Source organism: Zalophus californianus, chromosome 10 (genome assembly GCF_009762305.2).
Source record: "Zalophus californianus isolate mZalCal1 chromosome 10, mZalCal1.pri.v2, whole genome shotgun sequence".
Taxonomy (NCBI): domain Eukaryota; kingdom Metazoa; phylum Chordata; class Mammalia; order Carnivora; family Otariidae; genus Zalophus; species Zalophus californianus.
The window spans coordinates 58,647,425-58,670,890 of record NC_045604.1 but is presented as its reverse complement, the minus strand read 5'-3'; the positions used below and the strand labels follow the sequence as shown (position 1 = coordinate 58,670,890).

Below are 23,466 nucleotides of genomic sequence, written 5' to 3'. Positions count from 1 at the left end.
GCGCAAGCGGAGCGGCCCACGGTGATTGGCCCGCCCCGCGGCGCGGGCGGGGTCCAGCGCGAACCTCCAATTTCTCCTTCCTGCCCTCGAGGCCATGTTGGAGAAGGGAACGTGAAGCTGCACCAGTTCTAATCCCCTTTTTGCTTTGATTAAGATAGCCCGTAGTTAAAATGGGCTTTTTGGGCCTTCAGTGCCCCAACTAAAGATGACGCTGCACAACGCTCTTGCTTCCTTTGGAATGAGACTCGTGACTGAGAGACTTCATATCTCAGCTGCTTCTCTCTCTATTCCTCATTTATTCATAGAGAATCAAGGATTTAGCTACAGTGTCCCGAACCCACTTTTCTCGGGTGAGGGCAGCCGTGGCGCTCAAGGGCCTCAGTCTCGGGGGTGGTCGTCCTCTCGCGAGAAAAGCTTGGAAGAGAGGGCGTCGAGAACGAGGAGAGGGAGGAGTCGCGGCCGCCTCTGCCTCCTCCTCCTGTTGGAGGGGGGCCGAGGGAGGGGACTGTTGCTGATCTCTGGATGTTCTGGGTAGTCTGAGAAGGAGAGTATGAGGCGAGCTCCGGCCCGGGCACGGCCGGGCTTCGGGGCCGAGGGCGCCGCCGCCGCCGCCATCTAACTCGCTGCGCCCGCGAGGCCCGCCGCGCGGATGGTGCCGGTGCGGCTCGGGTGTTGATCCGCGTGTCCCCTCCCCTTTCTCCCCTCCCCCACGCGGTGGTCTCCCCTCCTACCCCGGCCCGGCAGAGCCATGTCTCGGGGTGGCTCTTGCCCACACTTGTTGTGGGACGTGAGGAAAAGGTCCCTCGGGCTGGAGGACCCGTCCCGGCTGCGGAGCCGCTACCTGGGTGAGCGGGGGCCCCGGTGGCGGAGGCGCTGAGGTCGCCGCCCAGAGGTGGGGGAGGGGGCCGCGCCGCGGGGGCTATTGAGGTGGGACAGCCCCTCGCCAGGGGCGCCCCGGAGACTCTGGGGTGCTGGGTGGACGTTGGCCGACGGACCCCGTGCCGGTGTCTTCCCACGGCCAAGCCCCCCTTGCATGCTGCCAGCCGCCGCCCTTGCTGGGTTTTCCTCAGGGGGCCGGATGGGCGGCAGACGCTAGTGGCCAGGAAAGGTGTTGGGGGCGCGTGTGGAGTGGGATTCGGGAGAAGACTTGCCGAACCTCCCGGAGCTGTTTCGTTTGGAGCCAAAGTTGGCGCTTGTGCTCTTCTCCAACGCTCTCCCCGCTCCGCCGAAGGACTAAGTTTTTGTTGACAGTCCCCTCCCCCGCCCAGTCTCCGGAGGGCTTGGGTGTCGGCTGCGACGCGGTGACCACCTTCAGGGACTTCACGCTCCAGACGGACTCCGCGTAAACTGTTCTGCGGCTCCCAGCCAAAACCTAAAAGTGATAGCTGAGCTCTCCCCACCCCCGCGCGCTTTGCCAGTTCGACTGTGCTGTGCAGTTCGTTTTGACCGCTCTAAGGAGGTGTAGGGTTTCACGTTCCTATTCCCACCCCTGTAAAACACACTCGGCATTTACTGTTTCTTAGTTAAGCTTTCTAAAAACAACCTTCGATACTTGAGGGAACAGTATTCCACCTTTTTTTTTTTTTTCGTTTTGGATAAGGTGGTTACGTGAGGATTCTGGGTCAAGCTGCGCTAGCTAAAAAAGTTCAGTATCTTCAAAGTGGACGTACCTAATAAGGGTCTTGTTTGTTTGTTTCTTCCTCTGCAGTCTTTTCAGCACACTTCATTCTTTTTTATTTGAAGGGAAGACATCACTTAAAACTTTTTTCTTTCCAGTTTTGTCACTTTTTGCTAGGTAAGTATTGTTGATGGCATTTGGTTTTGGCCTTCAAGTCAGTAAAAGAAAAATCTCCTTACATCTAACGGTTCTGGTTTGTAAATTATTTGGGAGAACTGAGCAAGCATTTTTTTCTTATTCTTGTTTTTTAGTGTCTCAAGTGACATATGAATACATTCTCGTTGTACAGACTTAATAAAAATGAAGCAGAAATCCCTGTGATTCCCTCCCATTCCAGTTTCATACACACACTCTTAGAGGTAACACTGTTATCTGTTTCCTGAATATTTCTCCAGACCTTTTTCTTTGCATTTTTACAAGCACATATATACATATAGAAATGCTATGGTTGTGTGTGTGTGTGTGTGTGTGTGTGTGTGTAACCTGCATATATGGTGTCCTATTGTAAACATTGTTTTGCAACTTGCTTTTTCTATATTAGGTCTTGGAGATCTCTCCAGGCAGTAAAAATAGACCTATTCAGTCTTTTAAACTATTGCATTGTATATAACTGTATGGAGATACTGTAGGCGACGCAAACCTTTCCTCTGTCAATGGACCGTGGCTGTTACTGAAGCATTGCTGTGAACATCCTTGTACATGCTTGTGTATTTGTTCCAGGATAAATAACTAGGGTGGTAATTATTTTAAGATTAAACATCAGTAGAGAGTGATTTTTTTTAACCTAAAAAGATGTGCAGTATTTCTTTTAATATTTGTTGAAAAAGAATTTAATTTAGCTTGATAAAAAAACTTTAATACTGTGTTCTACATGAGTAAATTTGTTTAGTCCTGTGTTAGTTGGACTGTTTAAGTACTGATGTATATAGTTTTAAATATTAATGTTTTTTTCTGGCTCATTTAGTTCAGCTATATCTATGACAGTTAAAATATGAACCTACACATTTCCTTTTTTCCATTTCTCTTTTAACTCCCTAATGGGAGTGGAGTTTGCATTTGGTAGAGGGAAATTGAAGAGCAAGAGTCCATTGACTTCTGGAGAAATTATATATATATATATATATATATATATATATATATATATATATATACACCTAAACACACAAGGCAGTTTTTTATCTTCATGCTTTAAATGTATTAATAATATATACTTTATAATTAGCATATTCTTGAAACAGCATCCTTTAAAAGTGGTTTTCTAAATATTTGAAAATAGCTTGTGAGGTAATTTCTTGACCTTAGTAGACCTTCTTTACACCATTACTTTATCTAACTCTTCCACACCCCTGTGCTAATCTTGGTTTAGCATTCAGGAAATAGTAAATTCCACATTAGTGGTGCCTGAATTAATGAGTTTTTTTTAAAGATTTTATTTATTTGAGAGAGAGAGAATGAGAGATAGCACGAGAGGGAAGAGGGTCAGAGGGAGAAGCAGACTCCCTGCTGAGCAAGGGAGCCCGATGCGGGACTCCATCCGACCTGAGCCAAAGGCAGTCGCTTAACCAACTGAGCCACCCAGGCGCCCTGAATTAATGAGTTTTTAAAAGATAATGTTTTGAAGTACTCCTACAAAGCCTTTTAAAAAGCCGAAGTTCGAGAGTTTTAGAAAGTAGATTCCTTTTTTATTTTGAGCCTCCAAACATTTTGATTGTTTACAGTACTGTAGGTTATTTTTCCAATTTATTTCCATTATTTGTATTTTTAATAACGAGTTACTGCTAAATAAATAATTCACAGATAGAATTGATAGATTTTTCTTGTAACATTTACATTTCAAATTATTTCAGTATAGCATGTGTCTTTTCAATAGTAGTATTCAAGCTTTGTAGGTGATTTTTAAATTTGATTAATTCCTATTTTTCCTCATATCAAAACAAGTTCATAAAACATCTTTTTATATTGTGGGAATGAAGATAAATAATTTGTCATATGTTATTTTTTTTTAAATTTGTATTTATTTGAGAAGAGAGAGAGTGCAAGTAAGCATGAGCAGGGGTGAAGGGGGGCAGAGGGAGAAGCAGACTCCCCACTGAGCAGGGAGCCCTATGTGGGGCTCCATCCCAGGACCCTGGGATCATGACCTGAGCCAAAGGCAGCCACGTAACCAGCTGGGGCACCCAGGCACTCCTGTTACATGTTATTTAGAAGAAAAAGATATATATGTTTACTTACAACCTCCAAATTCACAAGATTCACCTGAAACGACAGACTGTTGTTTGGTTTACCATGGCTTCAGAGGCTAGGCCAGCTTATAATCTTTATGGGCCTGATCTAAATTTCACTGTAGTATTTACCTTTTTAAAGAGTAATTATCAAATCCAGAGTCAGAAACACCTGTAGATTTAAATGTTTCAGTTTCTTAAGATATTGTGTAGCTATAGAGTAGTGCTTTTGGAATTAAGTGATTATTATAGTAACTTACTGGTCGCATTATTTATACACACACACACAGCTTTATAAACACTGATTATAAAAGATACTGGTTTCTGTACATTTCTATTCATATTCCTCTCATTTTAAAGACTTGCCTACAATCTGAATTTATACTTTCTAACCCTTCTACATTAAAAGACAGTAACTGACAAGAGAGTAAAGGAACTTTTCTAGGGAGTTGTTTGCCATAATGTATAGTATATTTAATATAAAATGCTTAAGCTATGATTAGGTAGTGTCCTGGTCAGCTTGGGCTGCTGTGACAAAGATAGCATAAACTGGGTAGCTTATAAACAGTGGACATTTATTTCTCACAGTTTTAGAGGCTGGAAGGCTGAGAGTAGGGTGCTTACATCAGGATCTTGGTCTTGTGAGGAGGGCCTGCTTCCTGGAGCTCTCTGTGGTCTCTTTTATAAGGGCACTAATCCTAACCTAATCACCTCTCAAAGATCCCACCTCCTAGTACTATCACCTTGGGGGTTAGGATTTCAACATAGGAATTTTTTTTTTTTAAGATTTTATTTATTCACAGAGATACAGAGAGAAAGAGAGAGCATTAGCAGGGGGAGAGGCAGACGGAAAGGGAGAAGCAGGCTCTCTGCTGAGCCACGAGCCTGATGTGGGGCTTGATCCCAGGACCCTGGGATCATGACCTGAGCTGAAGGCAGACACTTAACCATCTGAGCCACCCAGGTGCCCCTCAACATAGGAATTTTTGAACGGATACAACCATTCATGCTATAGCAGGCAGCCAGTGATACCTTTATACTGGAGTTAGGACGTCTATGTCATTTGAATATCATTGAAGTCAGTATGTATTGAAATGGATAATTTTGTTTTTTTAAGATTTTATTTATTTATTTTAGAGGGAGCATGCACAGGGGTAGGGGAAGAGAGAGGGAGAGAAGCTCAAGCAGACTCTGTGATGAGCACGGAGCCCAATGCAGGGCTCGATCCCTTGACCCTGACATTATGACCTGAGCCGAAATCAAGAATTGTATGTTTAACTGGCTGAGCCACCCAGGCGCCCCTACATTTAGATTATTCTTTAGCATATCCTGAATACATGTACATTATACCTAGTTCTTCATAATGTGTTGCCAAGTTATAATATATTATATGACAGTCTGTAAATTCTGATTTATGCTTCCTTGTTAGCTACTGGGGAAAAGTTAGTGGAATATTTGTATTATGTTTCTTTAGTTGTGAAATCTCAACGAAAGTTGAAAGATGTCTGATTTTAGTAGTGAATAATGACTGTCAAATATGACAAATACTTGTCATAGCGTAAGCTGATAATTCCTGAAGATGAGACCACCAAAGGCATATCAGTCATAGCAACTGCAGACAGTAAAATAGTTCTACTGTGGATTTCATTCCTCCCTGGTATAGGATAAAAATGTTTAGAAGGGATAGGAGCTAAGGTAACATAGAATTTATATTACGGATGTGTTTTAGGTCAGTGTTTCTAAAATGTTTGACCATGATCCACAGTAAAAATACATTTATATGGCAACTTGTGATACACAAATACAACTAAAAGATTCTCCAGGTGGTGGTTAGGCTTACTATTTTCTGTTCTGTGTCATGTCAAAAATGATGTTGTTGACCTAGTAGATAATGCATCTTGGCTTGAAGTTTGCAAAACTATACTAGATGGTTTGTGTTTTTAATAATTATAATGCAATGTTATTAACTTCAACAGTTAATAGGGTGGGTGGGTTTCCCAAGTACTTGCAGTAGATTAAAAAAATTTAAAACACTGCTATAAAGAAAATACAAATAATGAAACCTTGTTAATTCTTGGGAAAAATACCTAGAGTAGGACCCTTTTAAATTCTTACTTCTTGGGTAATATGTGCAATGGGATTGCTGAGTTGTATAAGTGTATTTAACTTTATAAGAAATTGCCAAACTGTTATCCAAAATAGTTGTACCATACTGCATTCCCACCACACTTGGCATTGTGAGCCTTCCTAATTTTAGCCTTTCTCAGTATGCAGGTATAATAATATCATTATCATTTTAATTTGCATTTGATTTATTCCTAATGATTAATGATGTTGAATATCTTTTCATAGCTTATTTGCCATCTGTATATTTTGGTTAAATGTTCAGATTTACCTACTTAGTATTGTAGGAATTCTTTATATGTTCTTGATACAAGTCCTTAATCAGATACATATTTTGCAAATATTTTTCTCCTAGTTGGTCTTGTCTTAACAGCATCTTTTATAGTTCATGTTATGTGTCCTATTTAGGAATCTTTATCTAATCCAAGGTCACAAAGATTTATACTGTGTTTTTTTTCCTAGAAGTTTTCTATTTTTAATTCTTATATTTAGGTCTATGAACAATTTTGAGTTAATTTTTATGTATGCTGTGAGGTAAGGGTCATTTCTTTGCATATGAATGTGCAGTTGTTCCAGCATCATCTGTGAAAAAACTGTCTTTTCCTCTTTGTTGAAAATTAATTGGCCATATATGTAAATTAATGACTACGATGTTCCATTGTAGGATGTAAATTAATGACTCTACCATGTTCCATTGTTTGTCTTTGTGCCAGTATTTCATGTCTTTATAGTGAATATTGAAATCAGCTTACATTATTTTGAACTTAGTTCTTTTTGTTCAAAATTATTTTAGCTATTCTGGGTTCTTTTCATTCCCATATAACTTTTTTTTTTTTAATAAACTCCACCCCCATCATGGGGCTTGAACTCATGACCCAAAGATAAGGAAAGAGTCACATGTTCTACCAACTAAGACAGCCAGGCGCCTCTCATTGCCGTATAAATTTTAGAATCAGTTTGTCAATTTCTGCAAAAGAGACTGTTGGGGTTTTAAATGGTATTATGTTCAATCTGTGATATTTCAGAGAATTGCAGTCTTTACAGTATTGAGTGTTCAGTCAGTGAAGGTCATTTTTGTCTCTAATTATTTGGGTATTCTTTCATTTCTCTCAGTAATGTTTTCTGTTTTTCAGTGTACGATCTTATGCATATTTTGTTATATTTATTCTTGTAACAATGTTTTAAATACTATTTTAGATGGTATTGATTTTAATTTATCCAGTTGTTCATTATGGGTATATTGAAATATAGTGGATTTTTTTTTAATTGGCTTTACATCCTGCAACTTTACTAAACCTGCTCATTTCTTCTCCTCCTCCGTCTCTTCCCTCTTTCCTCCTTTTCCTCCTCTTCCTTCTCTTCTTCCTCTTCTTTTTTTTTTAAGTAATCTGTACCCTTAACATGAGGCTTGAACTCATAACGCTGAGATCAGAAGTTGCATGCCTACCAACTGAGCCACCCACACACCCCTATTACTTCTTATACTTTTTTTTTTTTTTGCAGATTTAGGGGATTTTTATGTAGATAATGTCACTGCGTATTAAAATAGTCTTGCTTCTTCCTTTTTCACTTGTATTCTATTTTTTTTTCTTCTTTTTTCCCTTTTCTTGCTTAATTGCCCTGTCCAGGATTGCCCCAGAATCTTGAATGGAAGTTCTGGGAGTGGGCATCCTTGCCTCATTCCTCATCTTGGAAAAAATTTCAGTTTTGCACTATTAAATATCTTGTTAACCATGTGTTTTTTGTAGACACCCTTTGAAGAAGTTTCCTTTTTTTTTTTTAAAGATTTTATTTATTTATTTGACAGAGAGACACAGCGAGAGCAGGAACACAAGCAGGGGGAGTGGGAGAGGGAGAAGCAGGCTTCCCGCCGAGCAGGGAGCCCGATGGGGGACTCGATCCCAGGACCCTGGGATCATGACCTGAGCCGAAGGGAGACGCTTAATGACTGAGCCACCCAGGCGCCTGAAGAAATTTCCTTCTTTTCTTAGATTGCTGAGAATGTTTGTCATAACTAGCTGTTGAATTTTGTCAGGGTTTTTTCCTGCATCTATTAAGTTGATTATATGATTTTTCTTTCATTGATTCTGTTAATTTGGTATATTAGCATGTTGAATGATTTTTAAATATTGAACCAAAATTCAATTCCGGGGCTAATACTACTTGGTTATGATAAATTATCCTTTATATATTATTGGCTTGAGTTTTGGTAGGAACTTCATGTCTATTTTCATAAAAGGTATTAGCTTACAATTTTCTTAAAACTTACAAGTTTATAATTATAGCTTATAGTTCTATTTTTGCGTGTTTTGATGTCAGGATAATTCTGGCCTCAAAAATGAGTTGGATGTGTTCTCTTTTTCTAGAGAGGTTGTATAGAATTGAAATGACATTTTAAACATTTGATACATTTCATCATTAAAGACATCAGAGCTTGGAGTTTCTCTGTGGGAAGGTTTTTGTTTTTTGTTTTTTAACTTGGTACTTTCTTTAATTTTTTATTTTGAGATCATTGTAGATTCATAATGCAGTTGTAAGAAATAATTTGGAGAGATCCTATAAACCCTTCAACCAATATTGCCAATGGTTATACAACTTATACAACTATGTTACAATATCACAACCAGGAAGTTGACAGAGATAAATCCATGAACCTTATTCAGATTTTTCCAGTTATTTTTGTACTTATTTGTGTGTGTGTGTGTGTGTGGATTCCATGCATTTTTAACATTAATTTTAATAGATTAACATGAGTACCATCACAGTTAAGGTAGGGAATAGTTCCGTCACAACGATCCTTTGTGATACCCTTTTATAGCCACAGCTACATTCTTTTCTTCCTAACCTCTGGCAATTATTAATCTTTCCATCTCTATAATTTTGTCATTTCAAGAATGTTATGTAAATAACATGTAAGTTAACATTATAAATAATAGCATGTAACCTTTTGAGATTCGCTTTTTTTCACTCAGCATATTTCCCTTAATGTTCATCCACGTTGTTGTGTGTATTAATAGTTTATTCCTTTTTATTGTTGATTAGTATTTCATGATATGGATATATGGTTATTTAACCATTCACCTGTTGACAGATACTTGGATTTTTTCCATTTTTGACTGTTAAGTATAAAGCTGTTATGAACATTCAGTTTTGTATGAACATAAGTTTTCATCTTTTTGGGAGAAATGTCTAAGAATTGCAATTACTGGGCTGTATGGTAAGCACATTGTTTAATTTTGTAAGAAATGGCATACTGTTTTTCAAGTACAGCTATACCATTTTACGTTCCCATCAGCCCTGTATGAGTAATCCAGCTTCTCTACATCAGCCCTAGTATATAGTGATAATTCATGGTTTTAGTTTACATTTCTCTAATGGCTAATGTTGAGCATCTTTTTATGTACTTATTTGCCATCTTTATATTTTCAGTGAACTGTCTTTTCATGTTTTTTTGCTCATTTTCTGTTTGGATTATTATTGTTTTTTTTACTGTTAAGTTTTGAGCCTTATACATATAATTTAGGTACTAGTCCTTTGTCAGATGTGCAGTTTGCATGTATTTTCTCCCAGTCTGTAGCTTGTTTTTTCATTCTCTTCATAGGGTCTTTTGCAGAATAAAGGTTGTTAACTTCAGTGAAGTCCAATTTATCAGTTTTTCCTTTTATGGATTATGCTTTTGGTATCATGTCTGAGAACTCTTAACCTATCCTTAGGTCCTAAGGATTGTTTCCTAGGTTTTTTCCCTAAAATTTTATTTAAGTCCAGGGTCCCTTTTGTGTTAATTTTTGTATGATGTGTATGGTTTAGCTTGAAGTTCCTTTTGTGTCTGTGGATGTCCACTTGCTCTAGCACCATTTGTTGAAAATGAAAAGGCTGTATTTTCTCCATTGAATTGCTTTTGCACCTTTATTAAAAATCAGTTGGGCTTTCTTATGTGGATCTAATTCCATGTTCTCTATTCTCTTTCAGTAATCTGTGTGTCTATCCCTCTGTAAATACCATGCTGTCTTGCTTATTGGGCTATATAGTAAGTTTTAACTCAGGTTGAGTGATTTTTTCCTCCCCTTAGTTTGTCTTTTTCAAAATTGTCTTAGCTATTCTGTGTCTTGTGCCTTTCCGTATAAATTGTAGGATACACTTGTCCATATCCGCAAATTACCTTGCTGAGATTTTGATAAGAATTGCATTGGATTTATATATCAGTTAGGGAGGAACTGACATCTTTTATTGTGTTATGTCTTCTGATCCATAAACATGGTACACTCTATTTGTTTAGGTTGTTGGTATCTTTCATCAGCATTTCGTAATGCCCAGATACAGATCTTCAACATGCTATATTTATTTTTTTTATATTTATGTTTAAATATTTACTTTTTTTTGGAGCAATTACAATTTTTTTTAAGGCGGGGGAGGGACAAAGGGAGAGGGAGAGAGAATCTTAAACAGGCTCCACGCCCAGTGTGGAGCCTGACGTGGGGCTCAATCTCACAACCCTGAGATCATGACCTGAGTCGAAATCAAGAGTTGAATGCTTAACCAACTGAGCCACCCAGGTGCCCCACAAATGGTTTTGTGTTTTAAGTTTGACTTCCACACGTTTGTTGTTAGTAAATAAAAATGCAATTTTGTGTATGTTCTGATTTTGTATCCTGTGACCTTGCTGAACTCACTTATAGTTGTAGGAGGGTTTTTTTGGTATATTCTTGGGGATTTTTATATGGAAAATCATGTCATCTTCCAACAGAGACTGTTTTATTTCTTCCTTTCCAATCTGTATGTCTTTTTTTTTTCCTTGCATTATCACATTGGCTAAGACTTCCAGTACAAGCATATCTTGTTTTATTGTGTTTCATTTTACTGCACTTTGCAGATACTGCATTTTTTTACAAATTGAAAGTTTGTGGCAACCCTGTGTCAAACACTGGTTTTCTAATAGCATTTGCTCACTTTGTGTCTCTGTGTCACATTTTGGTAATTCTCATAATATTTCAAATTTTTTTATTTTATAATTATTATGGTGATCTGTAATCAGTAATCTTTGATGTTACTGTTGTCATTGTTTTGGGGCCCCACAAACTGTGCCTATATAAGACAATGAACTTAGTTGATAAATGTTGTGTGTGTTGTCTGCTCCACTGACCACCTCTTCCCCATGTCTCCCTCTTTTGGGGTCTCCCTATTCCCTGAGATGCAGCAGTGTTGAAGTCAGGCCAATTAATAACTTTGCCATGTTCCTTTCAAGTGAAAGAAAGAATCATAAATCTCTCACTTTAAATTAAAAGCTAGAAATGATTAAGCTTAGTGAGGAAGGCATGTGGAAAACTGAGATAGGCTGAAAGGTGGCCTCTTGTGCCACCGGTAGCCAAGTTGTGAATGCAAAAGAGAAGTTCTTGAAGGAAATCAAAAGTGCTACTCTAGTGAACACATGACTGATAAGAAAGTGAAACAGCCTCATTGCTGATATGGAGAAAGTTTTAATAGTGTGGATAGAATTTCAAGCTAGCCACAACATTCCCTTAAGCCAAAGCCTAATGTAGAGCAAGGCCCTAACTCTCTTCAACTGTATGAAGGCTGAGGGAGGTGAGAAACCTGAAAAAGAAAAGTCTGAAGCTAGCAGAGGTTCATTCAGGAGGTTTAAGGAAAGACACCATCTCCATAATGTACAAGTGTAGGTGATACTGCAAGTGCTGATATAGAAACTGGAGCATTTAATTAATCAAGTTAATGAAGGTGGCTACAGTAAATAACAGATTTTCAGTGTAGGTGAAAGAGCATTCTCTTGAAAACTCTTCTATAAGAGGATGCCATCCAGGACTTTCATAGTTAAAGAGAAGTCAATACCTGGTGGCTTTAAGGCTTCAAATGACAAGCTGACTCCTTTGTTAGGAGCTAATGCAGCTGGTGACTTTAAATTGAAGCCAGTGCTCATTTACCACTTTGAAGATCCTAGGACCCGGGGCACCTGGGTGGCTCAGTTGGTTAAGCGTCTGCTTTTGGCTCAGGTCATGATCCCAGGGTCCTGGGATCGAGCGGGCATTGGGCTCACTGCTCAGCGGGGAGTCTGCTTCTCCCTCTCCCTCTCTCTCTGCCCCTCCCCCTGCCTGTGCTCTCTCTCTCTCTCTCTCTCTCTCTCCCTCTCTCTCAGATAAATACATAAAATCTTTAAAAAAAAGATGGTTTAAAAAAAAAAAAAGAAAGTCTTAGGGCCCTAAGAATTATGTTAAGTCTACTCTGTCTGTGCTCTATAAAAGGAATAGTAAAGCCTGGATGATAGCACATCTGTTTACAACATGGTTTACTGAATGTTTTAAACCCACTGTTGAGACCTATTGCTCAGGAAGAAAAGGTTCCTTTCAAAATATTTCTGCTCATTGACAAGGTACCTGGTCATCCAAGAGCTCTGATGGAGATTTACATCAAGATTAGTGTTGTTTTCATGCCTGCTAACACAACAGTCCCTACAGTCCCTAGACCAAGGATTCATTTTAACTTTCATGTCTTATTATTGGAAAGTTACATTTTGTAAGACCATAGCTGTCATAGATTCAGCCCATTCATAAACTCTAAACAAACTAGGAATAGAAAGAAACTTTCTCAATCTGATAAAAAGTGCCTATAAAAGAACCTACTTTTCCTGGTATAGTTAATGGTGAAAAACTGAACACTTTCCAGTTAAAATCAGGAATAATAAAAGGACGCCCAATCTCACCACTATCATTAAACATAGTGCAGTCATATATCAGAGATATGGCAGATTTGGTTCCACACCACCACAATAAAGCACACATCACAATAAAGTGCGCCAAATGAATTTTACCATTTCCCAGTGCACATAAAAGTTATGTTTACATCATACTGTGGTCTGTTGAGTGTGCAAAGCATTATGTCTAAAATTAGAATGTACATACCTAATCTAATTAAAAAATACTTTGCTAAAAAATGCTAACCATCATCTATGCTTTCAGAAGTCCTAATCTTTTTGCTTGTGGAGCGTTTTGCCTCAATGTTGATAGCTGCCGACTAACCAGGGTGGTGGTTGCTGAATATTGGGGTGGCTGTGGCAACTTCTTAAAATAAGACAACAATGAAGGTTGCCTATCAGTTGGCTCTTCCTTTCACAATAGCATGTGATGCTATTTTGTTACAGCATTTTACCCACAAGGAATCATTTTTCAAAATTGTAGTCAATCTTTTCAAACCCTGCCACTACTTTATCAGCTAAGCTTATGTAATATCCTAAATCCTTTGTTTGGGAGTAGGAAGGACAAACTTGAACCCACGAAGAGATAGGATCTATGTTCTCACTGTCTCCAAACTTATTGATGTTCTACAGGGATGTTCTTTGGGGTGTTCTGTAGGGGAAGTTAGCACCTTTTGTCATGGAGCAAAACACACTATATCCTCCGTATATTAAGAAGCAAAAGGAGGATTCATGGGAAGGTGGGACACTCCTAGGCCTAGTTGCTGCTCACTCCAAGAAGGTGAGCCAGCAGGTATGTAACACTTGTATAAGCAGCATGAGCTTTGCTCCAGCTTCTGAGGGTAAAAGTCAATATGGCTGTTGCTTTACTTCCACCCACCAGTCTTGTGCAAAAATGACTGGTGATTCATCCTGAGAAGAAATACACAGGGAAGGAATTCTGGGAACTTGGTTCAATGTGAGTTGACACATTTCATTGCCACCACACTTAATGTTAATTATTTATCAGATGGGAGGGTGTTTCCTGCCTTTCCCTCAAGGATAGGAATGTATGCTTTTATCCCTTTCTCAGGGCAGTTGCTTTTGCCTGAAATGAGAGTGAGAGTTTCCTGCCTCTCTCAGAGGTAGTAGGCATTTGCCGAGGCCATTTCTAGCTGGGGTTTCCCCAGTGGCTTAAGGCTTTTGTTTCCCCTGAGAGGACCTGAAAGTTGAGTGGAATGTCATTCCTGTGTCCTACCAAACAGGGACTCTTTCTTGTCTCCTGCTCTATTTTCAGTGTTGTAAGTTGTAGGTGGAAGCTAATGGAAAAGAGCTGGATGCTTGAGGATTCTGCCTGTGTCTAGAATCTCAGAGATTCTCAACCATCTCGTTAGCCCACAGTTGGTCTTTAAGCATTTGTTTGAATTTCACTGTTTTCTTCTTACGCAGTTTGACGGCAGTCCTCTTTGTCCCGTGCTCTGTCAAAGATGAAACAGTTCTGTGTTCTGTCTCACCTCAAAGGTAGTTTTGTCTCCCTTTGATTCTCAGTGCTCCTGGTTAGGTGGTAGGATGCCGTGGGAGCCAAAGAGGAAGATTATTTCAAGGAGCTAGCAGTCAGCTATGCAGATAATACTATGAGGTCATGAAAAATGTGTCTTGAAAGGGCCCACTGGTTTACCGATAACCTGTGATTTCTGAGAACAAAATCAATGGAGAGGAGGGGGCTACAGGGGTCGTGCAGGGGAAAGACCTGACAGTGAGCTAAGGAAGGCAACATGTGGAGATGCCTGGGAGGTTTGGCATTAAAGACTAAGTAGCTCAAAGGGACAATAGAATGAAGTAAAGTGAAAAATTTTTGTTAAAGTGCTTTTCCATCTCTTCTCAATATCACCAGCCGTATTCTTTTCCCTTAATCAGCTGAACTTACCTCAACTCCTAAATGAGGTCATTTAAAAAAAAATCATTTCCTCTCTTTTCAGGCAGTATTAACTTAGAACAATCCCACCTGTACATAGGGAGAGAACTAATTTTAAGTGTATAGTGTATCAGGCACATTTATAAGTTTTGAGTATGCTGATTAATTTACTCCTGACAATACATCTGTTCCCATCAAATATAAAACTTATACAAATGTAAACTAAGGCTTTGAGAGGTTAAATTTTGCTCAGCTTATGCATAGTATGTTCCAAGTTAGGCATTTAAACCTGGTCTAACACTTCTCAGATCATGCATCTCAGTCTAATAAGGGAGATAGGTATGTGAACAAGTTACAAAGCTGTTTAATAAGTTATACAGCCATTACAAATGAGCAATAGCTCTATATTGTCCTTGAAAGATGTTCACCCTATATTACTGAGGGAAAACATTATAGAATAGAGTGAATACTATGATCCCATTCACTTCTTCACTGATTCAGCAAATGTATATCAAATGCTTACTTTGTCCTAGGCACTGTTCTAAGCACTTAGGATACTTGGGTGAACAAAAGAGTGTTTCTCTTTTTATTGAGTTTATAATCTATTAAGATAGAATAGAATGTGAAAGCAGTGATAGAATTATGAGAGACAGTGAGGGCTGCAAGAAAGACTTGAGCAGGAAACCACAGGGATAGGTAAATTCATACGTAACAAGTGTGTAATTGTTGGAAGACAGTTCTCCATGTCTCTTGCATTTATGCACATTTGTGAGCAGAGGCACTGGCTACTTTGTTCTGGACTGTCTTTTCAGTGATTTATATATAGGGAACAACTTTGGAAGTTACAGTATCTCCCTCTGAAGCAGAGGGCAGATTTATTATCCGGTATAATAAAGATAATGTCACTCTCTGGGACACAGGTCAGGCAGGTTTGCTTGATACTTTATAAAATTTGGGTTCCCTCAGTTCAGGGTTCTCCAGCTGTGATTCAAACCCACTGCAAGTACAGTATTCACCCAGGCTGCTCCCCATTGCCCTGCGGGAATTGGGGGACAAGGAACAAATGTGACGTTGAAGCTTACACTGCTTGAGTAGAAAAATCTTTTGTCTCTAACTTAGGAGTCTTGTGTCTTCTGTCGGTATTCATGAGATGGTGGCAGGTACTTAGCTTACAAGTAATCTAGACTTCACAGTTCTTGATAACAGATATGAGTTTATTTTTATTCTCACTTGAGGGGGCTTAGTTTTTTTAATCTTACAGTTCTTTTTTGTTTTGTTTTTTTTTTAATTTAAATTCAATTAGTTAACATATAGTGTATTATTGGTTTCAGAGGTACAGGCCTGTGGTTCTTCAGTCTTATATAATACCCAGTACTCATTACATCACTTAATGTCCATCACCCAGTTACCCCATCCCCCCACCCCACGCCCCTCCAGCAACCCTCAGTTTGTTTCCTGTACTTAAGAGTCTCTTATAGTTTGTCCCCTCTCTGGTTTCGTCTTTGTTTTATTTTTCCCTCCCTTCCCCTATGATCCTCTGTGTTGTTTCTTAAATTCCACATATGAGTGAGATCATATGATAATTGTCTTTCTGTGATTGACTTATTTCACTTAGCATAACAGCCTCTAGTTCTATCCGTGTTGTTGCAAATGGCAAGATTTCATTTTTTTGATGGCGTGTAATATTCCATTGTAGATATATACCACATCTTCTTTATCCATTCATCTGTCGATGGACGTCTGGGCTCTTTCCGTAGTTTGGCTGTTGTGGACATTGTTGCTATAAACATTGGGGTGCAGGTGCCCCTTCTGTATCTTTGGTGTAAACTACCAAGTAGTGCAATTGCTGGGTCATAGGGTAGCTCTATTTTCCACTTTTTGAGGAACGTCCGTACTGTTTTCCAGAGTGGCTGCACGAGCTTGCATTCTCCCACCAACAGTGTAAGACGGTTCCCCTTTCCTTGCATCCTCGCCAACATCTGTCGTTCCCTGGCTTGTTGATTTTAGCCATTCTTACTGGTGTGAGGTGGTATCTCATTGTGGTTTTGATTTGCATTTCCCTGATACCAAGTGATGTGTCTGTTGGCCATTTGGATGTCTTCTTTGGAGAAATGTCTGTTCCTGTCTTCTGCCCATTTCTTGATTGGATTATTTGTTCTTTGGGTGTTGAGTTTGAGAAGTTCTTTATAGATTTTGGATACTAGCCCTTTATCTGATAGGTCATTTGCAAATACCTTCTCCCATTCTGTCAGTTGTCTTCTGGTTTTGTTGACTGTTTCCTTTGCTGTGCAAAAGCTTTTTATTTTGGTGAAGTCCCAGTAGTTCATTTTTGTCTTTGTTTCCCTTGCCTTTGGAGACATGTCTAGCAAGTAGTTGCTGCGGCTGAGGTCCCAGAGGTTGCTGCCTGTGTTCTCTAGGATTTTGATGGGTGCCTGTCTCACATTTAGGTCTTTCATCCATTTTGAGTTTATTTTTATGTATGGTGTAAGAAAATGGTCCAGTTTCATTCTTCTACATGTGACTGTCCCAATTTTCCCAACATTGTTTGTTGAAGAGACTGTCTATTTTCCATTGGATATTCTTTCCTGTTTTGTTGAAGATTATTTGACCATTGTAAACTTATAGTTCTTAATGGCATCTGTCAGCTCCTATTTTTTGGTAGTGCATTTAATTACTAAAAGGGTAGAGGAGGTTTACACTAGTTTATTCTGGAAGCACATTTAATGGGGTGTATGGACAATACAGTCATTTTGATCTCCAAAGTCACATACAGAGATATTCAGGAGCTGTTATGTAACTATCATGTCTCAGTCCATGTTTTTATGTGCAGATTTCATGTGTAAGAGTTCTTGCTAGAAGAATTCACTTTGTCTTCTATTCTTATGTCCCACCACCATTTTCTCTAGACAGAGATGGCTAGAACCCTGTTTCAAACCTAGATTTTAAAAAATTTGGAAAGAAAATTTTTTTGTGCTTCTTCTCTCTTTTTTTTAAAGAACTTCAGTGAATTTTAATTACTATCATGTTGTTAATTTGAATAGTTTCTTAACTCTTAATTATAACTCAGTAGGATTGCCAAACCTGCTGTTGGCCAAAGGGAAAAACATTTTTAATGTTATCTGTTTACTACAGTTAGCATCTTTTTAAAACTGAAAATCAGATTTGAAAAGTCGGTTATATAAAGTACAACCAGTTCGTGAAAATATTGAATTTTTTTTTTTAAGATTTTACTTATTTATTTGAGAGAGAGGGAGAGCATGGGAGAGAGAGGACATGAGCAGGGGGAGGGGTAGACAGAGAGGGAGAAGCTGACTCCCCACTGAACAGGGAGCCTGATGCGGGACTCAATCCTAGGACCCCGGGATCATGACCTGAGCCAAAGGCAGACGCTTAACTGAGCCACCCAGTGCCCTGAAAATACTGAATTTCTGTTGGTTGTTTTATTCCAATATGTTTAGGAACCATAGAGCATTCCCCCACACACAAAAAAGAAAGAAATTCTTTAACCCACATGTTCATCCTTTACCTAGCCAGCTTACCAGTTATAAGCAAGGAGAAAGAAAGAAAATAATTTGGCTTCAAGAAGATTGTGATCTTTATGTTGAATGGCAAGAAAACTTAATAGGGAAATCTGTCCCCTGTGACAGTATATAGAGAGCGTAGTCAAATTTAATTTTATTTGAGATCTCATCAGCCTGATTACTTAGCTAATTATCGTTCTTTGTCATATATTCAGCTTCTTTTCATTACAGCTTCTGAATAAACATGAAGCTTTTGGTCCTTTTTTGGTAAAGATGATTCATTTTTTAAAGGGAAACATATTTCTCTTTTTCAAAGGGATTTGTTCTATTTTTGTAGTATTGTTCTGCTATTGATGGACATTTAGGCTGATTTTATTTTATATTTTGCAGCCATATTTTATCATTGTAAGATGAACTTTAAAATACTTTAACATTTCTGAAATTGGGATATGTTTAAAAAATAGGTGGTATCTTATAAAACACTGTTTGCCAACCTATTTTTTTTTCTTTTTTTAAATTTTATTTATTTTTGACAGAGAGAGCACAAGCAGAGGAAGCAGCAGGTAGAGGCAGAGGGAGAAGCAGGCTCCCCACTGAGCAGGGAGCCCAGTGCGGGACTCGATCCCAGGACCCTGAGATCATGACCTGAGCTGAAGACAGATGCTTAACCGTCTCAGCCACCCAGGCACCCCGCCAACCTATTTAAGATTTAAAACCCTACCCCCCACCTCCAGTCCTTTCTTACTCCTTTCTCTGCTTCATTTTTCCATATAACACTTTGACCAGGTGACATGTTGTTTATTGTCTTTCAGTAAGCTCATTAGAGTGCAGGGATCTTTTTCTGTTTATTTCACCACTGTACTCCTAGCTCCTAGAATACCACCTGGAGTGGAGTGAGTTCTCAATATATTTGTCGAATGAATGGTAGAATGAAGGGAATATTTGAATGATTACTGTGGTCCAGACACTGTCCTTGAATGACTTAATCATTATAATAACTACACGAGGTAGGTAAGAACTACTTAATGAGGAAATGAGGGCCGGAGAGGAGATTATTTTCCCCCAATATCACTCAGCTTGTAAGTGGAGGAGTGGAAATTAAGAGTTTCCTTATGCTGGGTCCTGGGCTCCTAACTTCATCATTACACTTTTCTCAACAAAAATGACTTATGATTTATTTAGTTCTTTCTTTTTAAACAGGAAGAAGAGAATTTATCCAAAGACTGAAACTTGAAGCAACCCTGAATGTGCATGATGGCTGTGTAAGTAATAATTAATTCTCAACTATGAAGGACTTTAATACCGAGTGCTCAAATATTTGATGAAATGCCCCATCCTCCCAGAAGAGATTATGTCTAACTATAATCAAATATTATAAAGAGAATAAAGTTTTACATTAAAACATAAAGAAGTATATTTTGAATTTTAAAAAGTATATGGAAGGTTTTTTTTTTTTTTAAACACAGATGAGTTTTCTCATATCAAAAGGCTTCTAAGGAAAAAAAAAAGGCTTCCATCTCTTTCAGTCTACTGATACTGCTTTTGTGAAGGTCACTAATGATTACTCGTGGTTACTTCTTAGGAAACTTAGACATTAATTGAAGATATGTTCTTTTTCAAAATATTTTTTCTCTTGGTTTCTGCCACACTCTGTTGGTTCTCTTTGTATCTCATTGACCCCACTGTATCTTCTCTGTCTTCTTAGCTGACTCCTTCACTTCTTGACCTTTGATGTTGGATGTATCAAGGCTTGTTGGATTAACAAGAGCCAAAACTGGCTCTTCCACCCTCTTTTCACTTCATTTTTGTAAGACATGCTCTCCTGTCCCGTGACTAAAAAAACACGACTTCCATCTCCTCACTTCTTCCCAGAACTCCAGATTCATGTATCCAGCTCTCTACTTCACATTCCCAGCTGAATGGCTAATAGGCATCCCGAATTTAGCAGGGCCAAAACAGAATCCTTTTCCTTTTAACTTCTGTTATGAAAATTTCAGACATGTTTTTCATATACTCATCAGATGGATTTAGCAATTCTCAAGATTGGGACACATTTCCATTTCATTTTTCTCTTTTTTTCCTTGGTGAAGTATTTCAAAGCAAATTCTAGATACTATATCATTTCAGTCCTATATGCAGCCTAAAAGCAATGGATATTTTCTTATGTAACTAAAATGCCATTATGTAATTTAACAAGATTACAGTATATTTTTGATATCATCTGATACACAGTCCATAATCAAATTTCCCTCATTGTTTAAAATGTCTTTTTATAGTTGTTCAGAAGAGGATCCAAGCAAAGTCCATTCCTTGATTGCCATGCCTCTTAAATCGCTATTAAACTAGAGCAGGCTTCCTTTTTTTTGTTCCTGCCATTGACTTGTTATAGAATCTGAGTCAGTTTTCCTGTAGACTGTCCTACATTCTAGATACTGATTTGGTTTCTTGTGTTGTTATTTAACTTGTTTTTATATTCTTTGTATTTCCTCTAAGTGAAAGTTACTCCTAGAGGTTTGATTAGATTCAGATACAACTTTTGGGGCAGAAATATTTACAGATGATACTATATGCCTCATATTATTTCGAATAAAGAGGCACACAGTGTTTGTTCTACTTTTAGTAATGGTAAGATTGATCATAAGATTCAGGTGGCTACAATAGCCAAACTATGGAAAGAGCCCAGATGTCCATTGACAGATGAATGGATAAAGAAGATGTGGTGTGTATACACACACACACACACACACACACACACACACACACACACACACACACACACTGGAATATTATGCATCCATCAAAAAATGAAATCTTGCCATTTGCAATGATGTGGAGGGAACTAGAGGGTATTATGCTAAGTGAAATAAGTCAATCAGAGAAAGACAATTATCATATGATCTCACTCATATGTGGAATTTAAGAAACAAAACAGAGGATCATAGGGGAAAAGAGGAAAAAATAAGACAAAAGTAGAGAGGGAGACAAACCATAAGAGACTCTTAAGCATAGGAAACAAACTGAGGATTGCTGGAGGGAAGGGGGGTGTACGGATGGGGTAACTGGGTGATGCACATTGGGGAGGGTATGTGCTGCAGTGAGCACTGGGTATTATATAAGACTGATGAATCACAGACCTATACCCCTGAAACCATAATACATTATATGTTAATTAATTGAATTTAAATTTTAAAAAATGAAAAGAAAAAGATTAAGGTGACTAAAACAAAGACTTGATTTTTTTCCCCTAAATCTATAACCTTCTACATTTCAGTAAATAACACCATCATTCATCCAGTTATTTAAGTTGAGAAATTTCAAGTTATCCTTGATTACTCTCTTTCCCTCGACTTCCACATCTAGTCTATCCATAGATAAATTCTACCTCCAGAATATATCTGGAATCATTCCATTTCTTTCTGTCTCTATGCTACCACCTAATTTAAGCTATTTTCCCTTGCCTGGACCACTGCAGTATCCTCTTAGCTGCATTATTCTACTAACTTGTTCAACATACAGATCCTAGATTATGCACATAAATCAGGTCATATTACTCCTTTCATATCATTTCCTCCTCTTCCCCCTTACAGTATGATTGACAAAGGCAGAAAGATTCAGAACTGTCTTGATCAAACAAGCCCTATGGTCTGAGTTTGCTAGGCTGTTTTTTGATACCTCCAAGAGTCAATGGACTAGTAAGGGACAGCAATTACTGAAAATCAGTGTATTCATTTACACTCATAAGGGTATATTATTCCTGTTATATGAGAATACCTTATTTCATACCCTATTTCATTATATAAGATTATCTTAACACTATAGTTTTTTTTAACACTATACTTCTAAACTGTTTGGGTATTTTTTAAAGATACTGAGATACCAAAACAAAGAAACGCAAAACTCTGAGATGTAAGGCTGAGGAAATCTGTAGTCTAACAAACACTTCAGGTGATTTTGATCTAGGTGATCCATGGATCATACTTTGGAAAATACTGCTATAGCTGCCTATTGAAAGCATGAGACTAGAAAAGAAATTACAAAGAAAAAAATTACAGAAAGGAGAAGTTACAGTGACAGGAGGGTCTAGGCCCTTACTTTAAGGAACCCAACATTTAAGTAAAGAGGGAAAAAGTATCTATAGTCCTATCCACCAGACTTATCTTTTTCCTGTCTACAATTATGGAATTATAATTATGCTATAAATACAGTTTAGGTATATATTTTTAATTTAATTTTATTTATTATTATGTTTTTATATAGGCTCCACTCTAGGCATGGAGCCTAATGTGGGGCTTGAACTCACCACCCTGAGTGAGATCAAGACCTCAGCTGAGATCTAGAGTCAGGTGCTTAACCAAGTGAGCCATCCAGGTGCCTCTATATATTTTAAAATGAAAAACATTTTTGGAGGGAGCAGGTCAAAATAATACATGCACATGATTAAAAATTGATCAAAACAAAAAGTAACAGATGTGTCCCATTCTCCCTATTCCTTTCTTATTCTCCAAAAACAAACTCTTTTCATCATTTTTTATTTCAGATCTTCTGATTATTTTCCATATTTCTGTGTAATATTCTTTTTTGGTTTGTTTTAAACATTTTTAAATTTAAATTCAATTAATTAACATGTAATGTATTATTGGTTTCAGAGGTACAGGCCTGTGGTTCTTCAGTCTTATATAAAACCTAGTGCTCATTATATCACATGCCCTCCTTAATGTCCATCACGCAGTTACCCCATCCCCCCACCCCACGCCCCTCCAGCAACCCTCAGTTTGTTTCCTATGCTTAAGAGTCTCTTATAGTTTGTCCCCTCTCTGTTTTTGTCTTGTTTTATTTTTCCTTCCCTTCCCCTATGATCCTCTGTGTTGTTTCTTAAATTCCACATATGAGTGAAATCATATGATAATTGTCTTTCTGTGATTGACTTATTTCACTTAGCATAACAGCCTCTAGTTCTATCCGTGTTGTTGCAAATGGCAAGATTTCATTTTTTTGATGGCGTGTAATATTCCATTGTAGATATATACCACATCTTCTTTATCCATTCATCTGTCGATGGACGTCTGGGCTCTTTCCGTAGTTTGGCTGTTGTGGACATTGTTGCTATAAACATTGGGGTGCAGGTGCCCCTTCTGTATCTTTGGTGTAAACTACCAAGTAGTGCAATTGCTGGGTCATAGGGTAGCTCTATTTTCCACTTTTTGAGGAACGTCCGTACTGTTTTCCAGAGTGGCTGCACGAGCTTGCATTCTCCCACCAACAGTGTAAGACGGTTCCCCTTTCCTTGCATCCTCGCCAACATCTGTCGTTCCCTGGCTTGTTGATTT

The 23,466-nt window shown here is 38.3% G+C and overlaps 1 protein-coding gene across 13 annotated transcripts in view; it reads left to right on the top strand.

Annotated features, from left to right (window-relative positions):
- The first annotated feature begins 96 nt into the window (after positions 1 to 96).
- The window catches only part of DCAF6 (DDB1 and CUL4 associated factor 6), a 133,833-nt gene continuing 110,463 nt past the window's right edge, over positions 97 to 23,466 (top strand). For 2 of the 13 annotated variants that reach the window (XM_027613848.2, XM_027613836.2), the window contains exons 1-2: positions 99 to 350; positions 19,340 to 19,401. In XM_027613848.2, coding sequence (XP_027469649.2) covers positions 206 to 350; positions 19,340 to 19,401 — 207 coding nt within the window. In that variant the 5' untranslated portion in view covers positions 99 to 205. Of the gene's footprint in view, positions 351 to 434; positions 846 to 19,339; positions 19,402 to 23,466 lie in introns of those variants that run through there. The other 11 variants (XM_027613840.2, XM_027613837.2, XM_027613846.2 and 8 more) reach the window with 8 other exon arrangements.